This window comes from Salvelinus sp. IW2-2015, linkage group LG33 (genome assembly GCF_002910315.2).
Source record: "Salvelinus sp. IW2-2015 linkage group LG33, ASM291031v2, whole genome shotgun sequence".
In the NCBI taxonomy this organism is placed as follows: domain Eukaryota; kingdom Metazoa; phylum Chordata; class Actinopteri; order Salmoniformes; family Salmonidae; genus Salvelinus; species Salvelinus sp. IW2-2015.
In genome coordinates this window covers 8,174,276-8,198,959 of record NC_036872.1, presented here as the reverse complement: position 1 = coordinate 8,198,959, position 24,684 = coordinate 8,174,276, and the positions used below count along the sequence as shown (strand labels likewise).

Here is a 24,684-nt window from a genome sequence, read left to right as displayed (position 1 = left end):
TCTACTCTAGTGCACCCTCTCTCTCTGTATTCACATTACAACTGCCTTGGAGACAATGTTTGTCTTCACTGCACCCAACTATGTCAATAATACCTGAGAGTGTGTGTGCGTGTGTGTGTGTGTGCGTGTCCGTATGTAGTGCATCAAGGGGTGCATTCATTTTTTTGCACCTAAGGATGAGTAGTAGTCCATTACACGTGTAACTAGAGGAGAATCGAGACCCAGTTTATGCTCATCATACACACATTATTTAGCATAGAATAACAGAAGTTAAATAGCCCTGCATTCTAATTTGTTTGGCAGTCACATATCATTAACCTACTCTATATCAGGAAAGATAAGATGCTTTCCATATAAACTGCATTTCCCACTAACGTAGGCTACCTCAGAACAACATGGATCCAATGAACAGGTTTTTGATCATACTAATACTCTCACCTTTCTAGTAAACCAGTATACAACTCAAACAGACAATGAGGCTGAACAGAGGCAAGCAAAATAGATGATATATTTAGAACAGGCCACTCCAACCCTGTTCCTACAGAGCTACCCTCCTGTAGGTTTTCAATCCATACCCAATTGTAACTAACCTGATTCAGCTGATCAACAAGCTAAGTATTAGAATCAGGTGCGCTAGATTCTAGATTAGGGTTGAAGCGAAAACCTACAGGACAGTAGCTCTCCAGGAACAGGGTTGGAGAGCCCTGATTTAGAACGTGCAAAAGAAATAGGAATTGAATGAACGCGTATGCATTAGGAACACACCAAACAACGAATGGCTGGCTCCCCTCTCTACAAGCTGGAGGGTCACCCACCTAACAAAGCAAAAGGAACATAACAGGGTAGGTGACATGGTCGCCAGCTCTGGTTAACAGCACAAACTCAGATATACAAAACGCATCAATAGAAACACACAGAACAGCATAGTCTTCACACAGGTCATGTTAGATGTATTATAAATTATTTTAAAATTATTTTTAAAATATTTTGAGTTATTTTCGTGAAAAAAACACACACAGTGATTTATTAGGCATAGAGTTTTTAGGTGCAAACATTCGTCTAGTACAAATTAAGTAAATCTGGGCCGAAGAGAAGTTCTTCTTTGGGTCGTTTCACGAAATGAGCACCTTCCCTTTGATATTTTAAGTAGAAATTGTGCACAAATAGGCTATTGAATTTTAAAAGCTTGTTGTATTAAATGAAGTTCCCTTTAATATAGACCACATGGACAATTTAATAAATCTGACTTTTAATAGGAATAAAGACTTGCTAAAGTGCCAATATTCTGCATTTTGACATGTCTCTCTGTACATCTATGACTTCTAGGAAGATTTTAACCCACTTAACCCCAACATGTCTCCAAGTTTTCCCCGTCATGGTAAAGTCCTAGTTATTTTGTCCCTCGTTTTAAGGTCAACCCTGTTATGTGAACTGAACTCTTGTGGTGAAACTATTCCTTTTTTAAAAATAATAATAATGGCAATTTTCTGGTGTTTTGTGGTGGGAAACTGAGCGGGTCGAGCATAACACATCCACCCTGTTACCCATAGATAGACAATACCTTTTTTTGTCTCCAGTTAACCCTCCCTGTTGCACATTCCCCTGTCACGAGTATTTGTGTCTGATTTAAGAGGAAGTCGTCAACCCTGTTACGGTCAACCATGTTACTTTATTTGGCACTTAATAGGCACTTACTATAGTATTTTTATTTTTTTTACCTCTTGAGATGGGAAAAGTGATGTTTTATTAAGTTGAACATGTGCTCTTTATGACAGAATGTTAAAATAAGGTGAAATAAAACATTGGCAGTCAGGCAAGAGAGTCTGATGTCAAGGCCATCTTGGGGGGCCTGTAAGAGCTTTAGATGTCAGCATCCAGCCGGAAGGCTTTGTCTGTGGTGCCAGACATCATGCCCATGGTGCCAGACATCATGCCCATGGTGCCAGACATCATGCCCATGGTGCCAGACATCATGCCCATTCTCTGGAACTCCCCTACACGCTTCACAAAGTAGTTAGTCTTGCCCTCCAGTGAGACGTTCTCCATCAAGACCAAAAATGTAAAAGTTGGTCAACAAAGAAGTTGACAAAAAAAAAATCCAATCCCCATTAAAATGCAACGGCTGTTTAGAGTATCAAATAGGCTGGCTTTAGGAACATGCGGAGCATCGCTTGGAGAGAAGCTGCCAGCTTGTACCTTTCTCACACTTTAAGAAAGCAGAGACAGAGCCAGGCAGCTTGCTTTGCCGGTCAGCGGTTTAGGCGGTGCGCCAATTGCTTTGTGACTCAAATAGGCTAGGGGAAGACAAGCTTTAGTAAAATTAAATTGAAAGTAAATGGAAATTAGCTGTAGCCTATAACTACTTGTTTTTTACAGAAATAAATCATTCAACATATGTCACAAGAGAGCATGATTTGGCCACAGARGATAATMAGCTTCTTTTTAAAATGAGCTATGGATTGTTTTCAGCACGCAATTTGGGCAGTGCGTGGCTAATAGCCTACCAAATAGCTGATTGTTCTGTCACAGCAGTCAGTGAAAAGCAGTTAYATAGGCCTATCTCAATAAAAATAWWWWWWTTMTAGAAAAWCATAGTTTAGAAAGCAAATGGCTATTGCTGAAAAGAGAAGACAAAGAAAATACTCGAATCTGTCTCAAGTTATCAAAATTCCCATCCCCCAATTGAGCGACCAGTAGCCTATCTTATTGGCCATATCTTGGATATGTGCGCATATTCACTCTTTATCATTGGATCAGTACCACTGTAAAGTTTTTCTGGGGACAATCATTTCCTCCTCCAGGCTAGATGGATGTCATATTGTACACAACTCCCCATTTCGCAGGCCTAAATCAGATGGTTGCAGACAAGGTCGTTTTTACTGATCTGTTTGTCAGTGTCAGCAGAGTAGGCTACTAATTTGTGTCGTATTAAAAAAAACATGTTGCTTATGTCTTCAGTCGTATAAAGTGTACTAGAATTGCATGAAATGTGTTTATAAATGGCCACATTTTTCCCATGCAGAGAAAAGAGAAAAAACGTCTCTGATTAGGCCTACTTTATGTCACTACGCGGTCAGTCATGCATTGTTCAGAGCTGTCTGTTTTGCTAACAGTGATTGAGTTATATTATCAGCCTAAATTATGACTATGCAATCTACTCATCACAATAGGAATAGTAGCCCAGCTAAAAAGAAACGTCCCCAAAACGTTACAGAACTTTCCCTTAAGACTCCCATTAGGGTGATGTGCAAGAGACCATTCCCTTAATGTCAAATAGAATTTATCCAGAACATGGTTAATATTCTAAACATGTTTCAGAGGAAAGCTGCAAGAACATTCAGGTGTCCAGTTTTCTGAGGGTRTGGAAATTTTTCCATCAACGTCCTACCAAACATACACAGAACATGGTTGCCATATTCTTAGAACATACAATATTTATGTTGTAGACATGTTTAATGGGAACGCTGCAAGAACAGTTYTCAGTTGTCAGGACATTTCCTGATGGTCTTAAAGAAACACCCCCCCCCAAAAAAAGTATTCATTACACCTTGTTACTGTTGCCATCTCACACCGACTAGCTCAAACCCAGGACATCTGCTTTGCTAGCACAAGTGACCGCCCTCCCAAAGCATCTTACGAGTCGGTGCCACGAAAAGTTAAAGACGTCCTCCAGCAATTTTTGAACAATTCCTGTTGAAAAGCGATATCCCAAATATACAAATACAGTAAAGAACACACACTGTTTTGATCACATAGACTGGAATATGTTCCCGGGCGCCTCTGTGGATAACATCAATGAATACACCAATTCAGTCACCGGATTTTTAAAAACATGTATAGATGACGTGATAGCGATGGTGTCTTTCAAAACATACCCAAATCAAAAACCGTGGAATGATGGCAGCATGGTTGGGAAACTGAAGGAGAGAGATGATGCTTATGAACATGGCATGGTGACCGGGGAAAATTGTATGGATAAACACTGCAAATACGACCTACGCAGATCCATCAAGATGGCGAGACACAAGTATAGAGACAAAGTGGCGGAGCAATTCAGCGGGTCGGATATGAGGCGTATGTGGAAGGGGCTTCTAACGATCACGGATTACAAAAAGAAAGCCAATCACGTTGCAGACTCCAACGCCTCCCTACCAGACGACACATTTCGAGCATAGCGACTCTGAGTTGCCGAGGTGAGCCCCTGAGGACAACGAGGGCTAGGTGCTTACGGTCTCCACGGAGGACGTATGGAAGTCATTCAAGGGTGTTAACCCTCGCAAGGCTGCCGGCTCAGATGTCATCCCTAGCCGCGCCCTCGCAGCATGTGCAGACCAGCTAGCTGTTGTATTTTCAGACGTTTTCATATCTCTCTCTAGCTCAGGCCATTATCCCCACCTGCTTCAAGTTGTCCACTATCATCCCGTGCCCAAGAAAGGGAAAGTAACTGAAATGAATTACTACCGACCAGTAGCACTCACTTCCATCATCATCAAGTGCTGGGAGAGGCTAGTCAAAGACTACATCACCTCCTCCCTCTCCGACACACTCGACCCTCTCCAATTCGCCTACCGCCCCGACACATCCATGGACGACGCAATCGTCATTGTACTACACACTGCCTTCACCCACCTGMACAAAAGGAATGACCTCATCTTCACTAGAGGCTGTTCGCTTACTAATRTCACTGCAACCCCCTCTCTGTGTCTCTGATCACTACTTTGTTTCCCTTTCTATCCATCTCTCCTCCAACCCTACCCACTCAGCCCCAAGCCAGATGGTAATGCGCCACCGCAAACTTCGCTCTCTCTCCTGCTACTCTCCTCTCTTCTGTCACATCATCTCTTTCTTCTGCTAAGTCCTTCTCCCTTCTGTCTACTGACTCTGCCTCTTCGACCCTACTCTTCTACCTTTCTGCATCATTTGACTCTCATTTTCCCCATTCCTCCTGTCCGGTCCGACCTTCCCCTTCGGTAACCCTTCTTTCTTTGCTTTCTAAAACACTTGAGCGTACCCTCTCTGAACCAACTCTCTCATTATCTCTCTCAGAACAATTTTCTTGACCCTAACCAGTAGGGCTTCAAGGCAGCTCACTCAACTTATACTGCTCTTCTCTGTGTGACGGAGGCTCTCCGCTCTTCCAAAGCTGAATCTCTCTCCTCTGTTCTCATCCTCCTAGATCTATCTGCTGCCTTCGACACCGTGAACCCTCAGATCCTCCTCTCCACCTCTCAGGGCTGGGTGTCTCAGGCTTTGCACACTCCTGAATTGCATCCTACCTGGCAGGTCACTCCTACCGGGTGGCGTGGAGAGGATCTGTGTCTGCACTTGGCTCTGTCGGCTCTGTCATATCCTCACATGGTCTCTCCTATCATTGCTATGCGGATGACACTCATCTACTGTTGTCCTTCCTCCCTTCTGACACTCAGGTGGCYACATGCATCTATGAGTGCCTGGCAGACATCTCAGCTTGGATGTCGACCCACCATCTCAAGCTCAACCTTGARAAAATGGAGCTGCTCTTCCTCCCGGGAAAGGCTTGCCCGCTCCAAAACCTCTCCATCACTGTTGACAACTCCACGGTGTCACCTTCCCAGAGTGCAAAGAACATTAGCGTGACCCTGGACAACACCCTGTCGTTCTCTGCAAACATCAAAGCAGGGACTCGCTCCTGCAGGTTCATGCTCTACGACATCCGTAGAACACAACGTTTCCTCACATAGGAAGCGGTGTAGGTCCTAATCCAGGCACTTGTTATCTCCCGTCTACACTACTGCAACTCTCTGTTGGCTGTGATCCCCGCTTGTGCAATCAAACCCCTGCAACTTATCCAGAATGCCACTGCCCGCATGGTGTTCAACCTTCCTAAGCTCTCCCATGTTACCCCGCTCCTTCGCAAACTTCACTGGCTTCCAGTCGAAGTTCGCATCATCCTCAATACCCTGGTGCTTGTCTACAGACCAGTAAGGGGAACTGCACCTCCTTATCTTATTATCTTCTAATCACTACAGGGTAAGAAAAATATGTTTTGAGCAAAATAGTGTTTTTTAGACACAACTGCAAACTTCAAGGAGTTCTGAGGAAGTTTGAAGGTCAGAAGTGATGTCATCAGCCTCCTCCCTTGCTTGAGGAACAGTAGAGGACCAATAGAGAACAAAATAGGAAAGTTCCACCCCACCACTTGTGCCAAGTCATGTCATGCCTGGACGACCAATTGAGATGTGCCTTTTGCGAAGTAAATCATTTGTTAAATGAGTTGAAAAGGAGACTGGAAGAGGACTTTAACAATTCGGTGGCATAAGGGCGACACTTCAGGCTACATTGTGATAATGTGCTACATTCACCCTTTAACCTTACTCAACAGTGACCCCAGTGTTGAGCTGAGCGCACCTGTAGATCCAAGTCACTGGGTAAAACGGAGTCTGGTGCTCTCTAATGTGTGGATAGGCCACTGGGAGTAAACGGATACCGGACTGCACTCTGGTCAACTGTAGATCCAAGTCACTAGGTAAAACGGAGTCTGGTACTCTCTAATGTGTGGATAGGCCACTGGGAGTAAACGGATACCAGACTGCACTCTGGTCAAAGAGTGATGACAGACACAGAAGACCAGTCTGAGTTCACTGATGAACCAGAGTATACATGTGTTACTTGGTCAAAAACGCACAAATATCTCTGCAAATGAAAATGGTCTGATCTCCACGAAAGCCAACCAAACTGAGAAATAAGTTTAGTTTTTATACTAACAAATGTGTGCCATGGTGAATAATCCAATAATAATTGGTAGGATGCATGAAAGGAAACAAAGAGTTGACCAGAATCTCTAAATGAAAATACTGGCAGATCAATAAAACGGCCTTGTAGATCTAATTGTAGATGAATCTCTAAGGGGCTTTCACACACTAGGCACCATTATTCATCTCACCCCAAGGCTCAAACCCAGGACCTCTGCATCTTACCAGTCGGGTCATTCCTACAATGCTATTGGTTCATTCATCCAACCCTCATATCCCCTGTAACTATTCCACAGGTCGTTGCTGTAAATGAGAATGTGTTCTCAGTCAACTTACCTTGTAAAATTAGGGGAAAATTCAAATAAAAAATCTGGTGCATTTTCTGTCCCGAGGAAATATCACCTCATATTTGGGGTAAAATGTGGATTCAAAAGGGCTTTAAATATAAAGTTAGGTGTCCCTTTACCATAAAAACACAAAAATATGGTTCTCAAAGTTAATTTTAGGCATTTTGTTTTTAGTGGATGTAGGCGTTTTTGCCATGTACCCCGGGTTATATTCCTCAAATATAAGCCATTAAGACCCCTTGACTTTTTCCACATTTTGTTACGTTACAGCCTTATTCTAAAATGGATTAAATAGTTTCCCCCCCTCATTAATCTGCACACAATACCCCATAAGGACAAAGCAAAAACTGATAAAAAAAAAAAAATTGCAAATGTATATGTATATAAAAAGAATAAAATGAAATATTACATTTACATTAGTGTTAAGACCCTTTACTCAGAACTTTGTTGAAGCACCTTTGGCAGTGATTACAGCCTTGAGTCTTCTTGGGTATGACGCTACAAGCTTGGCACACCTGTATTTGGGGAGTTTCTTCCATTCTTCTCTGCAGATTCTCTTAAGCTCTGTCCGGTTGGATGGGGAGTGTCGCTGATACTGCCACCCCCATGCTTTATCATAGGGATGGTGCCAGGTTTCCTCCAGATGTAACGCTTATCACAGATCTGGGGAAGGGTACCAAAATATTTCTGCAGCGTTGAAGGTCCCCAAGAACACAGTGGCCTCCATCATTCTTAAATGGAAGAAGTTTGGAAACACCAAGACTCTTCCTAGAGCTGGTCGCCCAGCCAAACTGAGCAATCAAGGGAGGAGGGCCTTGGTCAGGGAGGTGACCAAGAACCCGATGGTCACTCTGGCAGAGCTACAGAAGGACAACCATTTCTGCAGCACTCCACCAATCTGGCCTTTATGGTAGAGTGGCCACTCCTCAGTAAAAGGCACATGACAGCCCGCTTGGAGTTTTCCAAAAGGCACCGAAAGGACTCTCAGACCACGAGAAACAAGATTCTCTGGTCTGATGAAACCAAGGTTGAACTCTTTAGCTTGAATGCCAAGCGTCACCCCTGGAGGAAACCTGGCACCATCCCTACGGTGAAGCATGGTGGGGAAAGCATCATGCTGTGGGTACAGCAGGGGCTGGGAGACTAGTCAGGATCGAGGGAAAGATGAACGGAGCAAAGTACAGAGAGATCCCTGTTGTAAACCTGCTCCAGAGCGCTCAGGACCTCAGACTGGCGCGAATGCTCGTCTTCCAACAGGACAACGACCCCTGAAAATAACATACGTTTCAGTCAATAATCATTGTTTTATAATTATTTGAAGAAATAAATGAACCTTTGATGTCTTAGAAAATCTAAATCTAGCTGTGTACATGCATTGTTAACACTTTGAGATAGTTATGTGTATGTCCCTAACAGGGTGGAAATATCTCATGGTCCATATGTGAATAATCTGCCTATAATTATTAGGATTTAAGTCAGAGCCGGCTCCAGGCAGAGGTGACATAAGCGGTCACTTAGGACCCCCGGCCGCTAGGGTCTCAACTTACTGTTGAGAGTTAGAATAGTAGAATACACAAGGTGCAATTTCAAAATGTGGTTGTGCATCAGCAGTTTTTCTCTTGTGATGTCAGTCACTGACAGTCACTCAATTAGCCATGTCAGCTACCAATTTTTTAATTGGTAAATTAGTCAAGCCAACTATCTAAACTTGTAGTAATCATGGCCGAATACCGACCAGGCACGCAGGGCACGTGGCCAGGGACACTGACCTCCAGGAAGCCCCCATTGATTTTGTAATTCACTCTCACTCAGATATCTTTAACCCCCTTTAGAGTCGATTGACGCACCGGTGTGTCAATCTACAATAAATTATATAACAAAAAATCCCCATCAAAATGTATCAATTTAAGATAGAAGTACTGTATCTTTGTTTTGTAATGATCATGGTGTTTAATCAGCTTCTTGATATGCCACACCTGTCAGGTGGATGTATTATCTAGGCAAAGGAGAAATACTCACTAACGGGGATGAAAATACATTTCTGCACAAAATTGGCTAGAAATAAGGTGTGTGTGTGTGTGTATGGAACATTTCTGGGATTTTACATTTCAGTTCATGAAACATGGGACCAAAACTTTACATGTTGCATTCATATTTTTGTTCAGTATGTGTGTGTGTATATATACAGTATATACAGTCGTGGCCAAAAGTTTTGAGAATGACACAAATATTAATTTTCACAAAGTCTGCTGCCTCAGTTTGTATGATGGCAATTTGCATATACTCCAGAATGTTATGAAGAGTGATCAGATGAATTGCAATTAATTGCAGAGTCCCTCTTTGCCATGCAAATTAACTGAATCCCCAAAAAACATTTCCACTGCATTTCAGCCCTGCCACAAAAGGACCAGCTGACATCATGTCAGTGATTCTCTCGTTAACACAGGTGTGAGTGTTGACAAGGACAAGGCTGGAGATCACTCTGTCATGCTGATTGAGTTCGAATAACAGACTGGAAGCTTCAAAAGGAGGATGGTGCTTGGAATCATTGTTTTTCCTCTGTAAGCCATTGTTACCTGCAAGGAGACACGTGCTGTCATCATTGCTTTGCACAAAAAAGGGCTTCACAGGCAAGGATATTGCTGCCAGTAAGATTGCACCTAAATAAACCATTTATCGGATCATCAAGAACTTCAAGGAGAGCGGTTCAATTGTTGTAAAGAAGGCTTCAGGGCGCCCAAGAAAGTCCAGCAGGCGCCAGGACCGTCTCTTAAAGTTGATTCAGCTGCGGGATCGGGGCACCACCAGTACAGCTTGCTCAGGAATGGCAGCAGGCAGGTGTGAGTGCATCTGCACGCACAGTGAGGCGAAGACTTTTGGAGGATGTCCTGGTGTCAAGAAGAGAAGCAAAGAAGCCACTTCTCTCCAGGAAAAACATCAGGGACAGACTGATATTCTGCAAAAGGTACAGGGATTGGACTGCTGAGGACTGGGGTAAAGTCATTTTCTCTGATGAATCCCCTTTCCGATTGTTTGGGGCATCCGTAAAAAAGCTTGTCCGGAGAAGACAAGGTGAGCGCTACCATCAGTCCTGTGTCATGCCAACAMTAAAGCATCCTGAGACCATTCATGTGTGGGGTTGCTTCTCAGCCAAGGGAGTGGGCTCACTCACAATTTTGCCTAAGAACACAGCCATGAATAAAGAATGGTACCAACACATCCTCCGAGAGCAACTTCTCCCAACCATCCAGGAACAGTTTGGTGACGAATAATGCCTTTTCCAGCATTATGGAGCACCTTGCCATAAGGCAAAAGTGATAACTAAGTGGCTCGGGGAACAAAACATCAATATTTTGGGTCCATGGCCAGGACACTCCCCAGACCTTAATCCCATTGAGAACTTGTGGTCAATCCTCAAGAGGCGGGTGGACAGACAAAACCCCACAAATTCTGACAAACTCCAAGCATTGATTATGCAAGAATGGGCTGCCATCAGTCAGGATGTGGCCCAGAAGTTAATTGACAACTACAMATATTGACTCAATAAAAGCCTTTGACACTTATGAAATGCTTGTAATTATACTTCAGTATTCCATAGTAACGTCTGACAAAAATATCTAAAGATACTGAAGCAGCAAACTTTAAGGAAATTAATATTTGTGTCATTCTCAAAACTTTTTGCCACYACTGTATATATTCAGGGTTTTTTTATCCCCTAGATTTACTACAGACACTTCAAAACCTTGTTTCTTATGATATTTTTTTTTACTGTCCTTTTTTACATGTATGAATGTGTTATTCAATGCATTTCTATGGGTTTAGTAGTAAAGGCCCCCTCCCCCAATGTCTAAGACTCTAAAGAATTAACATGGCATAAGTCATGGCAAACTGTGTAGAATTTAGGGCTGTCCCCGACTAAAAATGATCTTGGTCGTCCGAAAGTCGTCTGTTCTTTCGATCAATCTGGAAATGTTAAACGTGTATTTTTCCATATGTAGACACACCCTTTGTGTTTTAATAAAATTAACTATATGCATTGAGCTTGTCTGATTCTTAAAGCTTATGGTTTGATGAAATAAGACAATTGCCTCAGGATGGCGCCAGAGATCTAGATAACCAGAAGATAACAACCTTAACCTGACCCAACTATTCTCCCCCCGCTCCTGCTGAGAGGAGTCAGCAATCTTTCTCATATTGAATTCCAATGTATCTTACCATTTCTACCGATTTGCTTGCCAGTAATGSTTTTCATATGCACATTTTCGTGAAACAGTTTCATTTAATTTATAATAACGTATTCATATCTGAAAATCATTGTCATGTGGTTAATCAACATTCTATCCAAATATAAATGAAAACGATAGAAACCTAAAAAGGAACTTCTATTGCCAACTATGTAAAAATAACCTACATAAAGACAACACATCAAAAAATTGCAGTTTGCATGTATAAAATATCCTGATAAAAATAAATATCCTATACATCACATTGGCTACACATGTCTGCAACGAACTTGAAACATTGTATCAACTATTAAATTGGGTCCAGCCCCGAGTTTGCGCTAGCGAACTTCCAACATTGCATAAAATGTTCTGGACACAGAGTTTCCACGCCAGTGAGGACCGGACAGACACAGCTGTAGCCTATTTGTGCAAGGGATAAGAAGCCGTGTTTGACTTGGGCAGTAGCTCACCAGAGCTGAGTGCCGGTCCTTCAAATGTTCTACTGCTTGAGTTCCCGTTSCTCTTCAGTGCTGGAAAGATTTTTTTAGGTAGCCTATTATATAGGCCTACTTCTATGCGTGCGCGTCCTTACTCAACATTGACAGGAGCGCTCCACACAAAAGACAATGACTAAATTGACAAAACTCATAAATTGAATTAAATAAACCAAAACTTGCTTCTCACAAGTGTAGCATAGGTTGGCACTCTGCCAACAATGTGTCCACTCAGACAATGAGAACGGGAAGACGGGAATAATAATATTGAATGCATTAAAATAATTACCACAACTAAACGTTAGAGTATAGAAATCATAGGAATTAACGGTAAATGTAGCCTACTACTGGTGATATATGTAATGGGAATTGATATACACTAACAATTCACACAATGAAGTTATGAAACAATGAATGTGCACAAATTGGCGGGAGAGAGCATATTCTGGAGAGAGAAGTGCATTGGGACATGGTCAATCCGACTTCTGCATTGGTCATGCAGAATTTACGGTAATATGAGAAATCAGGGTATTCATACTCTTTGCGATTCACCGAGCAGTGCAGAGCTGTTGTCAAGGAAGTGAGTTCGCGTTTATACAGGATATACCGCCCCCACCTACCGTCAACCAATCATGTCAATGAAGAGCCCTCCGCATTGTTACAAAATTTGGGAGGCGCATGGCGATATGGTACAGAGCTCGATTTGGCCTCTGGAGGCTCCGCAATTGCTTCACTCCTTCATATGGAGCCTCCGACKACGTTTTCGGATCAAGCATAAATTGTCTTTTAGTCTAGGCCTCCGCAATGGATTAATTAGTTCACTGAGATGGGCGCAAATATATACAGTACCYGTCAAAAGTTTGGACACGCCTACTCATTCAAGGATTTTTTTTATTTTTATTTTTTATACATTGTAGAATAATAGTGAAGACATCAACACTATGAAATAACACARATGGAATCATTTGACCAAGGAGAGTGGTGAAGTGCTGCATAATATGACCTGGTCTCCACAATCACCTGACCTCAACCCAATTGAAATGGTTTGGGATGAGAGAGATGGACAGCAGAGTGAAGGAAATGCATCCAACAAGTGTTCACCATATGTGGGAACTCCTTCAAGACTGTTGGAAAAGCATTCCAAGTGAAGCTGGGTGAGAGAATGCCAAAAGTATGCAAATCTGTCATAAAGGCAAAGGGTGGCTACTTTGAAGAATCTCAAATATAAAATATATGATTCCATATGTGTTATTTCATAGTGTTGATGTCTTCACTATTATTCTACAATGTATAAAATAGTAAAAATAAAGAAAAACCCTTGAATGAGTAGGTGTGTCCAAACTTTTGACTGGTACTGCATATATATTTGTATCTGCTTGACTAAAACAATCTTGGTTGACCAACAGCCTAACGACCAAGCAATCCACCAGTCGACTAATTGGGGTCTGTTTCTCAAACTAGACACTCTAATGTACTTGTCCTCTTGCTCAGTTGTGCACCGGGACCTCCCACTCCTCTTTCTACTCTGGTTAGAGACAGTTTGCGCTGTTCTGTGAAGGGAGTAGTACACAGCGTTTACGAGATCTTCAGTTTCTTGGCAATTTCTCGCATGGAATAGCATTAATTTCTCAGAACAAGAATAGACTAACGAGTTTCAGAAGTAAGTTCTTTGTTTCTAGACATTTTGAGCATGTAATCGAAACCCACAAATGCTGATGCTCCAGATACTCAACTAGTTTAAAGAAGCCCAGTTGTATGGCTTCGTTAAGCAGGACAACAGTTTTCAGCTGTGCTAACAAAATTGCAAAAGGGTTTTCTAATGACTAATTAGCCTTTTAAAATGATAAACTTGGATTAGCTAACACAACGTGCCATTGGTACACAGGAGGGATGGTTGCTGATAATGGGCCTCTGTACGTGTATGTAGATATTCCATAAATAATTTGCCATAAATTGCACACTTCCCGATGACCATAGACTGCTTACAGAGTAAGGAAACCAACACATAATTTTGTAATGTTGATGAAATATCCCTTTAATGTATCCTGTAAAAGCGTGTGTCATTTGCCTAGACACGCCCCCACATCTTTCTCCTAAAAACAAGTTGGCATTAAGTCAAGCAGCTCGAAAAAATATTTCTTGACAAGATAACCAAAAACAATGTGAGTACTTACAGTAGCAAACTTCTGTAACTGCCTGTGAGCAAAACTTGCTAGTCAACTTTATTGCCTTGCTGTGGTTTATAATATAAGCCAGTTTGCTAGCCAGCTAAAATGACATCGCTAACGTTAGCTAGCTCCTCTCAGTTTTTCCTCAGATGGCTGGAGAGCCGAAACACAGCAACCAGCTCGAGCAGTTCATGTTGCTGGCCAAAAATACTAAAGGACCCGCTTTGATTGCCCTCATAAAACAATTACTGGAAGCTCCGGGGGTATATGTCTTCGGAGAATTCCTAGACCTCCCCTGCATTCAACAGGTAACTTAGCTAGCTAACCAGCTTCTTTTTATTTGTTTTCTAAAGTGGAGTGAGTTGTGTATGAATGTGGAGTGCATTCATTTTTCACTCAAATGTAATGGCTAACCCCACAACACTAGATGTCACTGTTTTCAAGGTATGTGATTGCGTACAATGTTGTCAATTTTTCCTAACTCCCTGCTCTCCCTTTGTAGATGTCAAAAGGTCCCAATGAAGGCTACAGTCAACTGCTCAACATGTTTGCCTATGGCACATACCATGATTATAAAGGTAGTTGATCCTTTCATGCTTTTTTCTGCTTGTGTTATTCATGTTACACGGTCATGGTGCTACAGTATCCACGGGTTGATTTACATTTTTACATTTTAGTCAATTTAGCAGACACTTATCCAGAGCGAATAACAATTAGTGCATTCATCTTAAAATCCGTAAAGCTGCATTATGTAACCTTTTGGGCGACTGACCAAATTCACATAGAAATGTTTTGAATAGTCTATAGATCTGTCATTCTCTCATTGAAATCAAGTCAAAGAAGAGATAGATCTGTATAATGTGTGCTATTTCTATGCTTCCTGTTCATAAGTTTGGTTTTTGCATCTTTTTAATTTCTGTTTTGTGTGCCAGCTTAAAACAGCTGAAAATGAAATATTTTMGGTTATGAAAATTATTTCACAGCAGTTTAGATGGTACAATTATTATCTACACCAGGGGTCTCCAACCTTTTCTAGCATGAGAGCTACATTTTTAAGCTGCTCATTTTTTTCTAGCTTTCAAATAGACACAATCTTCTCTCCTCTGCAACTCTCCCCCAGGTCCTCAGTGTACAATAGAAAGTAGTGCACAATATTTTCTGGAATATATTTTACCAGATTGTTTTCTCAGTAAAAAAAAATCCTGGTCTGGTAGAAAACATTTTGTTGCGTAATTTCCCTTTTAGTTGTGCATCTGGCTCTTTAAGTATGTATCTAGCAAGCAAGGAATATGCCATCAAATGTGGGTGTCTAGTMATGGTTCTGTACTGCTGTTGCTCATTTCACAGCAAAGTTTGCAATAACAAATAATAGATACAAATGACATACTTATTCATTATATACTTCTGCCAGGTAAGCCTTCTCAGTTACCATTAAATTGAGAAGATTTTGGGGAAAGTGTTTCTGTCAACCCACAAGATGGTTATTGCATCAACTGGCTTACACACGGAATGATAGAAAAACGCATGCACTACACAGACAGACGGGCAATATTGCTGGAAGTTAATCGGCAGATATTGTGTTAGGTTTGGCTTTTTGAGCTAATAGTGGCTAACCAGGGGTGGGATGATGTCAATGTTGCATTGATTAGATAGTAGCTTGGAGCTTGCGGTATCTAATACTTGTCAAATTGCATGTACATTCAGAATTGTTTGGCAATTTACTCGTATGTGAGCCTACGAGCCACTGGCAGCTCGCGATCAACCTGTTGAAGAACCCTGCTCTACACTATACTTGCTTGTTTTATCGCATAAACCGAAATGATGCGAACTATTAGAATTTTAGCAAGCAGGAAATGGCAGAGCGATTTCTGCATAGTGCATCTTTAAGTCTATTGCTTCAATCTAAGTAACATTATTTTAAAAATCCCCATCAAAATCCATCAGTTTAACCTCTATAGGATCGGTACCCCCCCTTCTGCCCAAAGATGGGCAGAAAGAGGAGGCAGAAACTTTAATTCTTGTTAATCTAACTGCTCTGTCCAATTTACAGTAGCTATTACACTGAAAGAATACCGTGCTATTGTTTGAGGAGAGTGCACAATTATGAACTTGAAAATGTATGAATAAACCAATTAGGCACATTTGAGCAGTCTTGATACAGATACCTTGCATTTCAAAGATGATGGTAAAAAACATGTTTTTTTCTTGGTATTATCTTTTACCAGATCTCATGTATTATATTCTCCTACATTAATTTCACATTTCCACAAACTTCAGTGTTTCCTTTGAAATGGTATCAAGAATATGCATATCCTAGTTTCAGGTCCTGAGCTACAGGCAGTTAGATTTGGGTATATCATTTTAGGCGAAAAATTTAAAAAAGGAGCGGATCCTTATTAAGCTAGTTGACAGTCTTTTTTGCCATTTATAAATGTGGTATTCAATGCGTTTCTAGTTATCAGCTAAATCTATGCTAGTAGGAAAATACAATTATTTTTGCTCCTATTTGTCCTTTCAGCATTCAAGGATACTCTACCCCCCTTGACTGAGACCCAGAAGAACAAACTAAGGCATCTGACCATTGTCAACCTGGCTGCAAACATGCAGGTCCGTACAGGACTGTCCACTGCAACAGACCCGACGCAGCCCTAAATATTGTTTGTGTATTGTGGTGCAGTCAGTTTGATCAAAGAAACCGAGAGCAGTAGGCTTTCTTCCTATTGGTCCAGCACCAGTTTGCAAATGTGTAATGTGCAGCATCACTCTCACACACTTCTGTTCATCGTTATGGTGACTGCAGGTGATCCCGTACTCAGTGCTGCTGAAGGACCTGGAGGTGGGCAGTGTGCGTGAGCTAGAGGACTTGGTGATCGAGGCTGTGTATGCTGACGTGATCCGGGGGAAGCTGGACCAGTGCAGGCAGCAACTGGAGGTGGACGCCTGCATCGGCCGCGACATCCGCTCCCAGGGCATGGGCCGCATCGCCAGCATACTGGCACGGTGGTGAGGGGGGGGGGGTGTCTACGTATAGAACAGTTCTGCATATTAATGTTTGAGATTATAGACCCGGTTACGAGTCGTTTTTTCCCCAACAAAAGCCATGTTAGAATGTCATTGTCTGAATCTGATGAATCATTAATCATTGTATCATTAGTCCTGCTTTTCAACTGTATGTTTTTATGCCTGTTTCTCTGTCCACATATAGATTCTGCTGAACTTTCTATTGTATGCGTGTCCACAGGTGTAGTGGCTGTGAGAGCATCTCTGCGTCCATAGAGCAGGAGGTGGGCAGGGTGAGCCACTGCAGAGAGAGCCACCTCAAAGCTCTGCAGCACATCGAGACCGAGGTGAGGGGAAACATTCAGAGAGGGTTGAGGTAGATTGTAAGAAAGAATAAGTGCTCCATTTTCAAGTGTGCTTTGTGGTGCATGCTTTTTAGTGTTGTCTCCCTGTCACTTTTCTGTCCTTCCTCCTCTCTTTCAATTTCAGTTTAAGGGGCTTTATTGGCATGGGAAACATGTTTACATTGCCAAAGGAAGTGAAATAGGTCATTAGACATAACATTTGTGAGTTTTTTAATTTTTATGTCCTATTATGTCTGTATACAGTGTTGTGACTGAAAATAGTTAAAGTACAAAAGGGAAAATAAATATTGGTTGTATTTACAATGGTTGCCCTTTTCTTGTGGCAACAGGTCACAAATCTTGCTGCTGTGATTGTACACTGTGGTGCTTCACCCAATAAATATGGGAGTTCATCAAAATTGGATTTGTTTTTCGAATTCTTTGTGGGTCTGTGTAATCTGAGGATAATATGTGTCTATAATATGGTCTCTGTCTCTCTCCTGTCTCGGTCAGGTGGGTAACATCCGCAGGATGATGTCAGCAACCACGTCTACGTCCACTCAGGACATGGACCCTCTGGGGGAGCAGGAGGGGGAAGGGGCCATGGCAGGCTCCGGGGCCGAGCGCAGGCAGACCCCCCTACAGATGATCTCCAAGGCCAAGAGCCTCAACAACCAGAGACACTGACCACTGTAGCCTGAGACGGGCATGTACTGTTTCATTAAGACATAGGCTGCTCAATGGTCTGAAGGGGCTTCCACGCCTTGTCTCCTTCCCTCAGTCTGCACTGCCTTTAAACAACTGAAAGGGAGGAGACAAGGAGAGTAAGACACTTTTGAGATTTATTCCATGGGTTTGTGGGCCTGGACTAGGAATCTTTTGTTTAAGGCACTATCCTTTCCCCTGTTTTATAAAAAGGAGATGTAAAAGGTTGTTTCTAATTTTTGTCTTTAAAAAAATTGGGATAAAGAGAGAATGTATTTCCTGTTAAATGTGCCGATTTTTGTCATTTTATTTGCTAATATCAAATATTAAAAGCTATGTTTTCAGATTTTGAACTGAACTTCATTATCACAAATCATTTGAATAAGCAAACAACTTTCATCAGCATACTGCTATGTAGTTTAGGAAATGTTGCTGATCTTATCGGTTTTATCCTGTCCCCTATCTAAATCTGTGAATATTCAAATGAAAACGTTTTGCGCTTAGGTTTAAGCGTCCTACTAAATGTTCAAGAATGAAAGACCCGCTCCAGCCCTACACAGACGACATGCTTTTGCTTGAGTTATTGTCTGGGGGCTGAAGTGTATGTTTTTAGGTCTGTCTGTGCTGCCATGTTGGGAACCCCTTCTCTCCCCTGCCCGGCCCTGCGTACCCCGCTGACCTAGTTTTCAATTGTTTTCTGCCTGAGACAATGGGAGAAAATGGTTTCATAACCACACACAATACCTGGGTGTTATTCAACACGATTGTTGTTAAGGGTTCTTATTGTGGCATGATTGTGTGTCGAGCGTTGTGCGCTTTCTTTATGTAACCAACTTATGCAGCCCCCCCCCCAGCGAGGAGTTTCAGTACCCAACGCCCTTTCCACACACACTTTGTCCTCACCCTAGGGTCTCAAAGTAATTCTTATAGCGAGATCTCAAATGTCCCCGTTGACAGCCTTTACGAAACCTCTCCTTTCTCACGCCACTTACTAACTCATTCACGTTGTTGGTCTTTTTCCCAAAATCCAGCATGCGTTGTTTGGCAGAGAGGTTATGACCGTTATTAGACCCTTGCCCACTGTAGTGTCTTTGTAGAGCTTGTGTGTGTTATGTCAGCACCATGTGTAACCTCCGCTGACCCCTAGGGCAGGAACCACCGCACGCACACACACACAGACCCCAAACCCAATTCTCCAAATACTGGGTTTCTTGTCTCAATGGAGATGTGGATTGGCAAAAGCAAATCCTGTCTAGGCTTCTGCAATGCACTTCTTGTGGCAGTGAGATGTAACCCTTGATTGAGACTGCTGAAGTGGCCGGCTAGAGGAGATGGCTCTGGTAAGTGTGCCTCCAAAACCTCTCCATACGATGTCAGTCATGCCATGATTTAACAGTACATTAATGCACTTTCAAGTTAAGCGTTCTATGGATTTGTGCGTTTTCAATTTTAAGCGAGTGGCTTTGGCTTGATTTAATGTTCTCTGYTGTATTTCAGGTCTAGAGCAGCGGGTGTGCCGTCACAGCAAGAAGAGGAGAGAGAGGTGAGACGCCTGAAAACCACTTGTTTGTCTAGCTGTCCTCTCATTTTCCATTTAGTATCTCTCACTTTCCCTTCTAAGACTGCTGACCTCTCTCTTCTTCAACCTTGCTTGCTGGTCTAGCTCTGTGTGGTCAGTGCCACTGACACTGGTAAAAGAGGTATAATACTGAGCGGTAAGACTGGCAAAAAGAAAGGGGGGGGGAGAGGAGGAGAAGGCTACAGTACAGTATGCCCACTCTGGCTAGCCGAGGGGGAGGGATGGGAGGAGCGAGTGAGCGGAAGCCAGATTAATCAAAGGACATCAAAGGGGGYTGGAGGGATAGGATGAAAGCGTGCCGACCGTTTGTCCCATGCCATCCCGCTCTGCCTGAGTTGGCTTACAGATCTCAGGGCCATTGTGCCGCGCGGGTGCATGTATGGGGCTGGGACACGACACATACACACTACACTACCAACACAACACTACAAACTTAAAAAACAACACAGACTCACACCATACCAGGGCTGCTAATTAGCAGGGACCTCACGACACGATATTAGATTTGTGTGTGTTGGGTCTATGTTGGGAAATTGTTAGATAGCACTGTTGGAGATAGAAACAAGCATCTCGCTACTCCCGCAATGACATCTGCTTAACACGTGTATGTGACCAATAACATTTGATTTGATTTATCACGATACTTAGGTGCCAGTACTATATTTATTGCGATTCTCACGATTCTTCTATTTGATATTGTGATTTGATGTTCCAAACATATTGCTCACTATATGTCTGCTGCAGAGAGGGAGACGAGAGATAATGAGTTTTGATCAGTCATAATATCGTCCAAAATAATATTGCGATATGTAAATGTTTCGATTCCCCCACAATCACTACACACACACACACACACACACAAAGTACTCAGAGAGCGGAAAAATTAGCGCTTTCTCTTACACTTACTTACTGTCTCCTTTTTTTCCTCCTTTCTCTCTTTCCATCCCCCAATGTGTGTCTCTCTCACACACCCATTCTCTCTGTTATGCCGCAACTTCAAAGCACAGCCCTCTGATGTTGCCAAAGTCGGCCACTCACTCAAACTGCGGCACAGCCACTCATACACACAGTCGCACACACTTCACACATAGCCAYATCCACAAATGTGGACACACAGTCCTTTTCGGACACACCTGTTGCTGATAGGTGTAAAATCGAGCACACAGCCATGCAATCTCCATAGACAAACATTGGCAGTAGAATGGCCTCCCTGAAAAGCTCAATGACTTTCAACGTGGCACTGTCATAGGATGCCACCTTTCCAACAAGTCAGTTTGTCAAATGTCTGCCTTGCTAGAGCTGCCCCGGTCAACTGTAAGGGCTGTTATTGTCAAGTGGAAAAGTCTAYGAGCAACAACGGTTCAGCCGCGAAGTGGTAGGCCACACAAGCTCACAGAACAGGACCGCTGAAGCTGGTAGCGCATAAAAATCCTCTGTCCTCTGTTGCAACACTCACTACCAAGTTTCAAACTGCCTCTGGAAGCAGCATCAGCACAAGAACTGTTCGCCACGAGCTTCATGAAATGGGTTTCTATGGCCGAGCAGCCATGCGCTAAGATCACCATGCGCAATGCAAAACATCGGCTGGACTGGTGTAAAGCTTGCCGCCATTGGACTCTGGAGCTGTGGAAACGCGTTCTCTGGAGTGATGAATCACTCTTCGCCATCTGGCAGTCCGACGGAAGAATCTGGGTTTGGCAGATGCCAGGAGAACGCTACCTGCCCGATTTACATAGTGCCAACTGTAAAGTTTGGTGGATAAGGAATAATGGTCTGGGGCTGTTTTTCATGGTTCGGGCTAGGCCCCTTAGTTCCAGTGAAGGGAAATGTTAATGCTACAGCATACAATGACATTCTAGAGGATTCTGTGCTTCCAACGTTGTGGCAACAGTTTGGGGAAGGTCCTTTCCTGTTTCATAATGACATTGCCCCCGTGCACAAATCGAGGTCCATACAGAAATGGTTTGTCAAGATCGGTGTGGAAGAACTTGACTGGCCTACACAGAGCCCTGACGTCATCCGCATCGAACACCTTTGGGATGAATTGGAACGCCGACTGCGAGCCAGGCCTAATTACCCAACATCAGTGCCGACCTCACTAATGTTCTTGTGGCTGAATTGGAAGCAAGTTCCAACATCTAGTGGAAAGCCTTCCCAGAAGAGTGGAGGCTGTTATAGATACAAAGGGGAACCAACTCCATATTAATGCCCATGATTTTGGAATTAGATGTCCGATGAGCAGGTGTCCACATACAGTTCATTTGAAAAATATTCAGACCCCTTGACATTTTCCACATTTTGTTTACGTTACTAAATGACAAAACATAAGACTGAAATATCACATTTATATAAGTTTTCAGACCCTTTACTCAGTACTTTGTTGAAGCACCTTTGGCATCGATTACAGGCTTGGGTCTTCTTGGGTATGACGCTACAAGCTTTGCACATATGTATTTGTGGAGTTTCTCCCATTCTCCTCTGCAGATCCTCTCACGCTCTGACCAGTCTTCAGAGATGTTTGATCGGGTTCAAGTCCGGGCTCTAACTGGGCCACCCAAGGACATTCAGAGACTTGTCCCGAAGCCACTCCTGCGTTGTCTTGGTTGTGTGCTTAGGGTCGTGGTCCTGTTGGAAGGTGAACCGTCGCCCCAGTCTGAGGTCCTGAGCGCTCTGGAGAATCTTTTTATCAATGATCTCTCTGTACTTTGCTCCGTTCATCTTTCCCTCGATCCTGACTAGTCTCCCAGTCCTTGCTGCAGAAAAACATCCCCACAGCATGGTGCTGCCACCACCATGCTTCACTGTAGGGATGGTGCCAAGTTTCCTCCAGACGTGACGCTTGGCATTCAGGCCAAAGAGTTCAATCTTGGTTTTATCAGACCAGAGAATCTTGTCTGAGAGTCCTTTAGGTGCCTATTGGCAAACTCCAAGCAGGCTGTCATGTGCCTTTTTACTGAGGAGTGGCTTCCGTCTGGCCGCTGTACTACAAAGGCCTGATTGGTGGAGGGCTGCAGAGATGGTTGTCCTTCTGGAAGTTTCTCCCATCTCCACAGAGGAACTCTGGAGTTCTGTCAGAGTGACCATTGTGTTTTTGGTCACCTCCCTGACCAAGGCCCTTCTCCCCCGATTGCTCAGTTGGGCTAGGCGGCCAGCTCTAGGAAGAGTCTTGGTGGTTCCAAACTTCTTCCATTTTAAGAATTATGGAGGCCACTGTGTTCTTGAACCTTCAATGCTGCAGACACTTTTGGTTCTTGTCCGCAGATCTGTGCCTCGACACAATCCTGTCTCGGAGTTATATTCTGACCAAATTCAATTGCTAACATTTCGAAAAACCTGTTTTCGCTTTGTCATTATGGGTTATTGTGTTTAGATCGATGAGGAAGAAAATACATTTTAACCATATTAGAATAAGGCTGTAACGTAACAATGTGGATAAAGGGAAGGGTTTTGGTCATGTAGTGTATGTTGTTGGCAGTGTGAACCCTGCCGTCAGCATTGGCCTGTGGGGAGGGTTGCAGCGGCACCCTTTTATGCTGTTCTGCTACTGTAGGAGCCGCGCTGCGTTTCATCGCTCAGCCGCTCACTTGGCTTAAAGATGACTCCAATTTGCGTCCCTCTTTTGGCTTACTGGTGCTTTGTATCTAGACCTCGTTTTATGTGGGTGTCTAGCTAGTGTGACCATAGACCACGTTCTCTCCACTAACAATCTGTGTGTGGGTGTACAGAACATTGTGTCTGTGTTGGTGGTATGGTCTTCTGTGGTTGCTGTTAGTGTCACATTTTGTTGTCGGTTCTACAAGAACCTGGGTGATGGGTGTCTGAACAACTTGCGATTTTTCAGAGGAAAATTCAAACTTAACACTAAGTTCCAACTTGGAAGTCACTTTGTTTAGAATCAAGATCTGTGTTCTAKTCTTGACCTTTATTTGACTTATTTGTAAAACCTTATAAATTGGGTTAGGAGTCTTTCCTGGCCATGTGACCTGCGCAGGAAAAAAAACCTGGTTCTTCTATTACAATATGCGTTAGTTCCTCTAGAAAATAACAGGTGCAAACATTTTGTCTAGTACAAATTTAAGTCAGTCTGGCCAAACCAGACGTTATTCTTTCTTTTTCCACATATCCATTCCCCTTTGTGGTTCGTAACAGCTTAGCGCTACAGTGGAACACACACGGTTACATATGCTACCCCCCAATACAGGCAACTTATGTTCCCAGGACCACATTTTGCCCTGAAGTTGGGGTTCAGGTCCAACCCACATTGCATTAAAAATGAAGATGCATACACCTTTTCCTGTTCCCAGATAGAATAGCAGAACGGTTCACAGTACAGTAGAAATATTCGTAAACTGCCCTCACAGATATTGGCTTACTAGTTTTTAGAATATGACGTGTGTGTGTGTATACACAGGTAGTAGTTATGTTAATAACAAAGATAAAGTACAAGATTCAGTTTGATTTAAATCTGGTCTTAATTACATACCGACAGCACATCAAAGAAGAGTCTTCATAACAATCCATGCTGTTTTGGCGACTCATGCTGGAGCTGCAATGCATAGACATACAACAACAAGTTACCAAGAGTGAAACTTTTTCAATTGAAACCTACCGGTTTGCTACTATAAGACACAACTTATTAACAACTTACGACGACCACCATTCTTATAATGTATCTTTATATAACGATTGGTGAGTTCATCTGAGAAAGACAAAAGTGATGTGAACTGACAATATTTTAATGGGGGGGATAAAGGGCTGTAAGTGATCAATGGGGGCGGTGTCCGAGTGATTCCCGGGGGACGGCTTTGAAGTGGGCATCCTCTGAGAGACATCGAGCACAATGCCCTCTTTGACGGGCAGGGAGAATGGCAGACGCTCCTCTCTCTCTTCTCACTGTCCCTCCCCCATCTCTCTGTCCTCTGCTCTGTCCCTCCCCCCTCTCGCTTTCTCTCATCTCTCTGTCCATGTTCTCTCTCTCTCTCTTTCTTCCTCTCATCTCTCCGTCCCCGTCTCCCTGTCTTCCCTATCTCTCTGTCACTGATACCCCGCTTTGCTCAGCCCTTTCACAACATTAACTCTCTCACACAGCCATA

The 24,684-nt window shown here is 43.0% G+C and overlaps 1 protein-coding gene across 3 annotated transcripts in view; it reads left to right on the top strand.

Moving 5' to 3' along the window:
• Nucleotides 1-18,356, top strand: part of LOC111958123 (COP9 signalosome complex subunit 7b) — a 158,699-nt gene extending 140,343 nt beyond the window's left edge. The window contains exons 1-7 of one of the 3 annotated variants that reach the window (XM_023979308.2): nucleotides 13,768-13,957; nucleotides 14,102-14,271; nucleotides 14,466-14,541; nucleotides 16,482-16,570; nucleotides 16,764-16,966; nucleotides 17,205-17,310; nucleotides 17,821-18,356. In XM_023979308.2, the coding sequence (XP_023835076.1) occupies nucleotides 14,113-14,271; nucleotides 14,466-14,541; nucleotides 16,482-16,570; nucleotides 16,764-16,966; nucleotides 17,205-17,310; nucleotides 17,821-17,994 (807 nt within the window). In that variant the 5' untranslated portion in view covers nucleotides 13,768-13,957; nucleotides 14,102-14,112 and the 3' untranslated portion in view covers nucleotides 17,995-18,356. Of the gene's footprint in view, nucleotides 1-13,767; nucleotides 13,958-14,087; nucleotides 14,272-14,465; nucleotides 14,542-16,481; nucleotides 16,571-16,763; nucleotides 16,967-17,204; nucleotides 17,311-17,820 lie in introns of those variants that run through there. The other 2 variants (XM_023979309.2, XM_070437021.1) reach the window with 2 other exon arrangements.
• Nucleotides 18,357-24,684: the final 6,328 nt, after the last annotated feature.